We start from the raw sequence: 9662 nt of genomic DNA on the forward strand, positions 1-9662 counted from the left end.
AATACAATATTTTTACTTGATCTAAGAATTATTCGATATTTGGACGAGAAACGAGACAATGCAAAGTAAGAAAAGCATTTTTGGCAATGTTACTACTGTACCTGAATAATGTTAGACTCTCCAGATATAAAGCTATTAATCTTGTGAAATTGTATTCATATCACAATATTTAATCGCAGAAAAATAAAACGTTGCAATAGCAGATTTTTTCTAAATCACAATCAGTCTAAAATTATAAAGTCATTGCAAATAGAGCAATCCCAGTCATCTGGTGAAATTATACTCAATATGTATCTGCGACAAATAAAGTATTGCAATGTCAATTTTTTCAATATCATGTATCCCCCTACACAAATTTTAGGAATCAGAGCCCAGAGAATTACCTAAATGAAAGATGGCAGAATATAGTAGCATTTTTTGTCTCTCAGTGCGGTGCACATATACTCTCCTGTCTGAGAGCAAAGCAACAATGTGGGACTTGTTGCTCCAGCTCTTCTCCCCCAAGTAATGTTGTGATTGACCTCCTAAACCTGACCCCACCAGCCAGAGCAGACCACCCTGACCCCGCGTCAAAAGAGTCCCATGTAAGACATCTTTGAGATGTGCACACAAACTCAAATGAACTTTCCCTCAAATAAAGCATGCAATTCAACAACAAACCCTTTTCATTTCCAGGGTTCTCACAAGCAGAAGTCATCATGATGGCTTTTTGTTTTCACTTATGTATGGGCACACAATATGTATTAGAACTGCATGATATTGGAAAAGATATTTAATTTTTCAAATATTTCCCAAATGATGTTTAACAGAGCAAGACATTTTTTTTCCACAGTATTTCCTATAATATATTTTCTTCTGAAGAAAGTCTTATTTGGTTTATTTTGGCTAGAATAAAAGCAGTTTTTAATTATTTAAAACCATTTTAAGCTCAATATTATTAGCCCCCTTAAGCTATATTATTTATTTGATTGCCTACAGAACAAACTATCGTTATACAATTAGTCCAAGTTGCCTAATTAACCTAGTTAAGCCTATAAATGTGACTTTAAGCTGAATACTAGTATCTTGAAAAAGATCTAGTAAAATATTCTGTGCTGTCATCTTGGCAAAGAGAAAAGTTATTAAAACTATTGTGTTTAAAAATGTGTTGAAAAAACCTTTCCGTTAAACAGAAATTGGGGACCAATTTTTAACCATATATTGCAATATAACTTCACAAGATGATTTAAATAACTATTTGGGAAGGATTCATCATTTTACATTGATAGGGAGGGGATTAAACATAATAAACAAATTAGCATAAATGAATACAATAGAATGAAGATTAAGACAAATTAAATAAACTGTGCTTTGTGTTTTTCTTGTGACTCTAACAGTACTGAGGTACAGAAGTTGAAGAATCAAACTGTTCGCAGCTACTGTATATACAACAATTGAAGTGGACCAAAAGCTTTCAAAGTTGTTTAACAAGGTTACATTTAAATAGAAATTTAAATTTAAAAAGACTGAACATAAAACAATCAAGGTGTCCACCAAAAAAAAAAAATCTCAAGAATTGTGTTCAGCGAGGGAGCAAATTATACACTGACAATGAGGGGGTGAGGCACATGATTCAGTGAATTAAATTCATGTGTTTCTCTAAATTACATGTAATTTATTAATATGATGTATTAAAAAATTTCGTGTTTTGTGGTGGTTATTAAAAGTAATTGGTTATTAAGAGTAATTGTTCCTATTTAATGCAATGGTATGCATCACGTTTTAGGGTGCCCTTGAAACATTACCATTGTGTTCCATTATTTCTGCAAGTGTTGTGAGAAAATGCAGCGTTTTCGTAAATAGTTTGCGATGTGAGAAAATGCAGTGCATTTTATTAATTTGTTTGCGTTGTGTGAAAATGCAGTGCGTTTTTTGAAAACGTGTTTGCATTGTGAGGATTTGCAGCACCTGTGCTGTCAAACTGATGAAAATCTTTTCTTAATTTGCTGGTGTTTTTTTGTAATTGCACTTGTTTTCTTAAATTGCAGCACTTTAAGTTCTCTCAGCCACCGTAATTCATTGTCCAAAAACTTTATTTAAAAAAAGAAAAAAAAGATTAAATTGACATACATGAAATTAATATTTGCGACCCTGAATCACAGAACTGCCCTATGCTTATGCTGCATGGGTAATAGCCACAAACACATTGTGTGGGTCAAAATGATACATTTTTTTTTTTCTACCAAAAATGATTGGAATCATAAGAGTATTAAGTAGCTCCACATTTGATACATAGCGCAGACATTGGACACATTCCCTATTGTAAAAATACCCAAAACTCAATTTCTGACTAGCAATGTCCATTGTTAAGAACTTAATTTAGACAATTTTAAAAGCAACTTTCTCAATATTTTGAGTTTCTTTAACTCTTAGATTCCAGACTTAGGTTGAGCCAACAGACACTACGATGCTGAGCCGGCATTGCGATCTTCCGCCCTGCCCCAGTTGCAAATTCGCTCGCGAAAAATACACACTGAGGCCCCGTTTACACTAATATGTCTTAGTTTTAAAATGGCATTTTAGAACGAAAACTATCCACATCCACTCTGACGTTTAACCCAGCTTTTCTGAACAGCCCTCTGTCCACACTACCGCTAAAAGCGCAAATCACGTGACCACACACACACACACACACTGTCAAGCGCTTGAGACAGTGGGTCCAGGTCCAGGCAGTCAGCGGGTCAGTACACTGCTTTAATCTTTCGCTTTCAAGCTTGTACTTAGTAATTTTAGCGAAAACCTCAGATACTGTTGGTTGGTTCCTGTTGTTTGTGCACCTTTTTCACAAACCAAGTTTGTGGACGCCATTATAATGACACAGATCACTCTGCCTATTTCATGCCAGAGCCCCGCGGGAAAAGTGACTGACAGGTGTTAATTTGTGCGTAACTTATCTCTATTTATTTATGATTTGGTTATGGGTAAAAGAAAGACCATGAGGGTAGTTGAAACGGTAACGGTAATCTACAAATCATTAATTTGTTATGAATTAATTAATTATTCATAAATTAGTCAAATATTTAATTCACCGTCTATGACAACGATGCCATCGTACGATGCCAAATTAGTCGACATCTCCACACTCCACCTTTCAAATAGTCGGCTAAACACTGGGTTTTATGTTTCTCCAAGAATTTTATTGATAAATTTAATGCAAAAGTCAGAAATCAATTATACCGTCTTATGAATGTAGATTCTTGAATAAAATAAAATATAATAAAAGCAATACATCACATTTGCATCAAAAACTGAAATGCAAATCACAGATCGCGAAATGGTTTAAAATTTGACTGCATTTAAATTTCAACATGCAAAACATATTCACTTATCAATCAAAATTTCAATTATGAAAGCATTATGCAGATGCATAAACCAACAGCTCGTACGCACACTTTTCACAATAATCTGAGCACCGGAGATAATGTGCATGGTCAGTGTGTGAAATGACAACACGCATAACAAAAGGCCGTATTTAACAATAGGCCGAATCTATAAATAGATCAAACGCAGCAAGAATGCACAATTTCCCGATCTGGATTGCCTTCCGTAATTAAACTGTGCAATGATGCAACTCATTCACTGATCCAAATGTGAACAGAACAGTATTGTCTAAGTTTAGTCTTGGGTTTACCCTGATTTCTCACTGTCTAGTCATGCAGGAGGCTGTGTTTACTCTGTGAGGTCTGAAGCGGAGATTCTGGGTTTGTTTTTCCATACAGAACAGTATAGGTGGGGCTGTTGATACGAATCTGACATCTCTCAACACATTAAACACTAGCAAGTCAAAAGTTTAGACACACTCCACTGAATGTATGCTTCTCATGATCGAACACACTTTTGATCTTTAAAGGCGTGTGCTTAAATGCTTTAAATTAGTTTTGTACACGAGCAATTCCAGCGTTATGGGTGTGACATTTGCTGTAAAAACTCCAAATATAAATTCACATAGAAAGCTTATATTTACATTATATTGAAACATCAGTTTATATTGTCCAAAACAACTAACCACAGAGTTATTGGATCAGAAAAACATCAATTTGTAAACATTTGTCAGACTTTTGAGGAAAATAAACATGCATTGTGGATGTGACCAAAAAATCTGTGAGTTTACAGTATACAACAGGGTTTGTCAAAGTCCTGACTCTGGGCCGAATCTGGACCGCGAAGGTAATCAATCCGGGCCAACTCCATTTCATATTGCAAAACCATGCGTAAAGGATTCAAATTGTGGATGTCCTTCATTGCTAAATGCATGAACCTTGTAAATCAACAGTTTAGTTGCTTTTATTATACATCTAATAATTAGCTTGTATTATTAGATATATAATCATATGCAAAATATTCAAAGTTTTCCTGCATGACTCATGTGTTGTCATGACATCCAGTGATCATACGAGGCTTCACGTGATCAAGTGCGCTAATCGTGCATGCACAACCTGCTTTAATGCACCGCAGCAAAGCGATCATTTGAATGGATGAAGGTGTCGGTCTCACGGAAAACAAAACTTGAAGAAAATCGACAGTTCAAAGTTGAATGGACAGATTAGTATGCGTTTATTTTGTCACAAGCCACAATGCCATTCTGCTTGATTTGTAATGACAACTGGAGTTGTGAAACGCCACAATGAAATGAAACTCAGACATTTTAAACGGCAGTAGCCACAAAATACGGATATAAGGACCGCAAAACAACAAGACCTAAAGTTATCACACAACTTTTGTATTTTTCACTTTTTTTTTTTAGAGAGGTCTGGATGCAGACCTGGTGCATTTGGCCTGCATGCAATTCTTTTAATTCCCACTCCTAACCCTACCCCTCACAGTGACGTCATTAGCTTCATTGAGTGCATTGTGTCTGACATCGCATCTCTGAGATATGCAATCTCAGCTTGCATCATCATGGCTGCACACGGATACTATTGGCCTACCATTTGTTGTGTTCTGTACAAAAATGCACTTATATTAGTGCTTTTGCCACATTTACATTGAAATTTATGTGTTTTGAATGCAAATGCCACTTATTTAAAGAAAAATAAACCGTATTGACTTGTTATGCATGTTATGGATGTTTATTAAAAACAAGTTGTGTAATATCAATTGTTCCAGACCTTTGACCTCAATATAAATTCTGATTTGGACCTTTTAATGTAGACATTGAGAACCGCTGGTATACAACACACATTGTAGAAATTTTAAAATGCACAAAAAAGATGCAATCCTAATCAAAAGGATAAGAGTTGGCTCTCTACAGAACACAAATGATGGATTTTATTTGACATTTTTGCATTTATGAGAAAAAGCTTGGTTATGGATGTGACATCTCTCCGTTATGGATGTGACAGATGTGAAATTGCCACTTGTGTGACTTTGGTAAATCAAATATGATTGTTTGAAAACACTGACAGCGAGTATTTTACTCAAGTAAGTACTGTAAAATACAAGCCTACTTAAAAAATGGTTTGCTATTTTGGTGAAAAGCATTAATTGCGCCTTTCCAGAAATAAGTCCATGGGTTGAAACCTTTAACACAATTTCAAAGCAATTTGTTTGATTTAGTGGATAAATTCTATAAATTTGTATAATCTCAGTCAGTGGCGGATTAAGGCATGGGCATCGCCCAGGGCGGCATCTTGCTGGGGGCGGCACAGGAAACTGTGCAAAAAAAACAAAAAAAAAACAAAAAGGAAAGCGGCGCAGTAAAAATCATCTGTGCCCCAGTAAGCTTTGAGAGATGCAATTTACTTTATGAAAATGTATTCATTTCAAGTGGTATTCCCAGTAAAGAGAAAAAACGTTAGGCGCCATTCACATTTGCCGTCTTTTGCACGCACAAGTTTGTTATTCTCTATGTGCAACCGAAACAGCGCTGGTGAAAGCAAAGACACATGCGCACAGAAAACCATTCCCGTGCATCTCACGCGCTGCTACTGCTCTTGTTTACATTCACGCTGATAAAATATGTGCTGCTCATGCGCTGTGAAACCGGAGTAAAGGTCTTTTCTGTTACTTTTATGACACGAGGTGTCGAGATGCAGCGAGTTTTGCAAGTTGACAAAACTGAAGCTTATAATATGATGATCTTATTTTGACCAAGCATGGCTATGAAGGAGAAAGGAGGGACAGAGTCAGGGTGGTAAAACTTAACATTAATTCTCGGCCTTGAGTCGGGTCTAAGATAAACATAATTCTATAAAACATATCTATTTTTTGTATTCTATAGAATTGTCATAAATAATATTCATGCAAAATATTTCTTGAGTGATCTTAGCATATCACTCTAGTTTTGTCTTTACATTGCTTTCCAGTTACATTTAGGGTTGTTTTCTGTTATTTATTTAGAATAATAATTGTAAAATAATAATAAAATTTTTATTTACAAATAAATATAAACAATTATATTTAAAATAATCCCAATTCTGGTTATATTTTAATATGGACTTTTTTAATATGGGGGGGGGGTATATGGGGTGATTCGACATGTAAAGTAGTTACGCTTCCTTGTGAGACGCTGAACTTACATGAAATCTAGAATATGTAATCGGATTTGTGCTTCTTGTTAGATTATATTGCATTTGGAAACACTCAAGTTTAGTTACTTTTTATGAAGTGCAAGACTACAAATTATACATCACATAAAAAAAGCCATGTGAATTTACTTGCAATTCATGCTTGTTGATTTGAGAAAACATTCAAACAAACTATAGGACAAATTAAAGGCCACCACAGGACGTATATTCACAACAAACAAAAGTGCAGTTTGATAACACAGTAACTGAGTGTGGAATCATGGGAGTCGTAGTCTTCATTACATCCTACAGGACTCCTGCAGGAATCATGTTCATGGATCTAAGTTCAGTAATCTAAAAGTAATCCTAAAGCAGTCACAATATTTTACCTAAAATTGATGAGCTACTTATAATGTAAATCATTGTAATCAGCAATGATGTTCATCTTGTGGCAAGAAAAACTAAACTTTGGCGAGTATTTTACCATATTGTCATTTATTTAGGATACTTTAGAGCAGGGGTCACCAAACTTGTTCCTGGAGGGCCGGTGCTCTACAGATTTTAGCTCCAACTCTAATCAAACACACCTAAACAAGCTAATCAAGATCTTACTAGGTATACTTGAAACATTCAGGCAGGTGTGTTAAGGCAAGTTAGAGCTAAACTCTGCAGGGACACCGGCCCTCCAGGACTGAGATTGGTGACCCCTGCTTTAGAGTAAAAATAAACAAGTGTGCTAACATTAAATCAGTATCAAATACACAGAAAAGTATTGAATGATGTGCAAGACACATCATTAGAGCAATAGAGATAACATAATAGCATGTCAAACCTTTACTAAAAATGATGTTATTTTGCTATTTTAATGGTATTTTAGTTTAAATAAAAAATAAAGATAAACATTTTAAAATCATCCCAAAATGCATATAATCATGATTACTGGGACAAAACTTAAAGATGTGTAAGTACTTTATAATAAAATAGCTTTTTTTTTTTTTTGTATTCCTTATCATTATTATGCTAAATTGCATATTGTTGGCATATTATTGCATATAGGCTACAATGCTTGGCCAAACCTTTGACTGATGTGAACTTACTAGTGCATGAAATTACTAAAAATGTTGAAAACAATACACCGGTATGACCAATAAACTTGCGTTTCCAAACATTATTTCATTTCTTTCTCTCTTTTTTTGGACAGAAAAATAGTGAATACACTTAATTCGTCAAGAATATACACAAAGTTTTAAAAACAAAACGTATTTCCATTGTGGTTCTCGCGTTTCCAAACACTAATTTCTAAACCAGTACTATAATACAGAAAACAGCTTCACTGTCAAGTTCACAGCACAGCTTCAAGACTGAGGTAAAGTTGCTTTATATATTCACACATTCAGACTTTCTCCTTAATAATATAATTTCAGATAAGTATTATTTGGAAATCCTAAATAGAGGAATCATATTAGCAGCCAATGACTATCAAAGTACAACACTGTTCAGGGTGAAATAAATAGAGCAAATGTTGTTTTTAAGTCAAACTTAGGTGATTTCAGACCGAATACTCAAAGTACCATGGTAAACAATATAGGGATCATGTCACAAGTTGTCACTGAATGAATGTGCGAATATAAAACCAACTTTACCTCTATAACTTCAATAATCAGTTGACTAAGATATCCCATGCGTCCTACCTTAAATAACAGCCTCTTTTCCTCTTTCTTTTTCTCCACATGCTGATCCAAAGGCATCTGCAGAAAATCGTCTTCACAGCAGATGAAACTCACGGTGCATCCCATCCAGACAGGTTCAGGTGAGCATATCCAACGCGAGCGATAATACTCCTGGTTTGTGTGTATATTCCTCCTGAAGGTCGGTCCGTCCGGCAGGTACGCGCGCGCTCCGGTCAAACACTCGCGCGCATTTCAGCCCAAAACACGTCCAGCAGGCGGTAAATCCACGAGCTTTCACCACAAAACTCCCATTCAGAGTGACGAAGGGCTGTGGGAAGAGGAAGAGTTGAGGAGTGACGGGGAAAGTTTGAAAAGTAGGATCTCTCTCTCTTTCACTCACTCACTCTCCTACTCACTCACTCTCTCTCTCTCTCTCTCTCTCTCTCAGAGCTGCAGGAAATACAACATGGCAAATACAAATGTAAACACTACTATTGTCTGTCTGTAGAACAAAACGTTTGTTTTATTGACTAATTAAAAAAATCTATACATTTTCTGACTAGTTGATATATTGTAGATTAAAAAAACTAATTCTAAAAACGTTTGTTATATTCACTGAAAAATATATTTTCTGACTAGAAAAAAATGTACTAAAACTAAACCATCAATACACTATACAACTATTCTATTCAATCTTTATGTATAACTATATACTACTATGCTTATAGGCTACTACTATTTGTAATAGATGGATGGATAGATATCTCAAAATGTTTATTGACTGAAAAATATATTTCCTAACTGTATTTAAAATATACATAAAATAAACTATAAATAAACTATACTATCTTTATGTAGCAGTATATCTATCTCACTGTTTATATCTATCTAAAAACATTTGTTTTATTTGCTGAAAAATATATTTTCTGGCTATAGTTAAAATATACAAAAACTACACTATAAATACACTATACTATCTTTATGTAGCCTGTTTATGTAGTCTGTCTGTCCGTCCATCTATCTAATCACAAAATAACTGATTTACTGACATCAATTTACTTTATTTAATTTTTATTTTTTATAATGTTTATCCATCTGGTCTGTCTTATAACCAAAAAATGTTTGATTTATTAACTGAAACAGTGGATTTTTATAATACACTCTAGTGGCTATCTATCAAATTGATTAAACCTGTTGCTTTTAAAGTGATTGGTTGACTTATCTTTTTAAAAATATGAGTACAATTATTTGGTAAATTAAATATTGTGCACAATTATAACAAAATAGTTAAATCAACTCAACAATTCCAAGTTACTGACTTTTTTTTTTTTAAAGTAAAGCGAACTTTCACTTTTGGCAGTGGGTCTGCTTGACTAGCTATCTTGAACATGTAAAAGTGATGATCGTCAATTTCATTGAATTTTGGGTGTTTTAATCAACTGTGGTG

General features: G+C 34.5%; 1 protein-coding gene across 4 annotated transcripts in view; it reads right to left on the reverse strand.

The window, feature by feature from the left end:
* Window positions 1-8555, reverse strand: part of tns1b (tensin 1b) — a 549979-nt gene extending 541424 nt beyond the window's left edge. For 3 of the 4 annotated variants that reach the window (XM_056465912.1, XM_056465911.1, XM_056465908.1), the window contains exon 1: window positions 8237-8555. In XM_056465912.1, coding sequence (XP_056321887.1) covers window positions 8237-8341 — 105 coding nt within the window. In that variant the 5' untranslated portion in view covers window positions 8342-8555. The remainder of the gene's footprint in view (window positions 1-8236) is intronic. The other variant, XM_056465913.1, reaches the window with a different exon arrangement.
* Window positions 8556-9662: the final 1107 nt, after the last annotated feature.

This window comes from Danio aesculapii, chromosome 9, assembly GCF_903798145.1.
Source record: "Danio aesculapii chromosome 9, fDanAes4.1, whole genome shotgun sequence".
NCBI classification, from domain to species: Eukaryota; Metazoa; Chordata; class Actinopteri; order Cypriniformes; family Danionidae; genus Danio; species Danio aesculapii.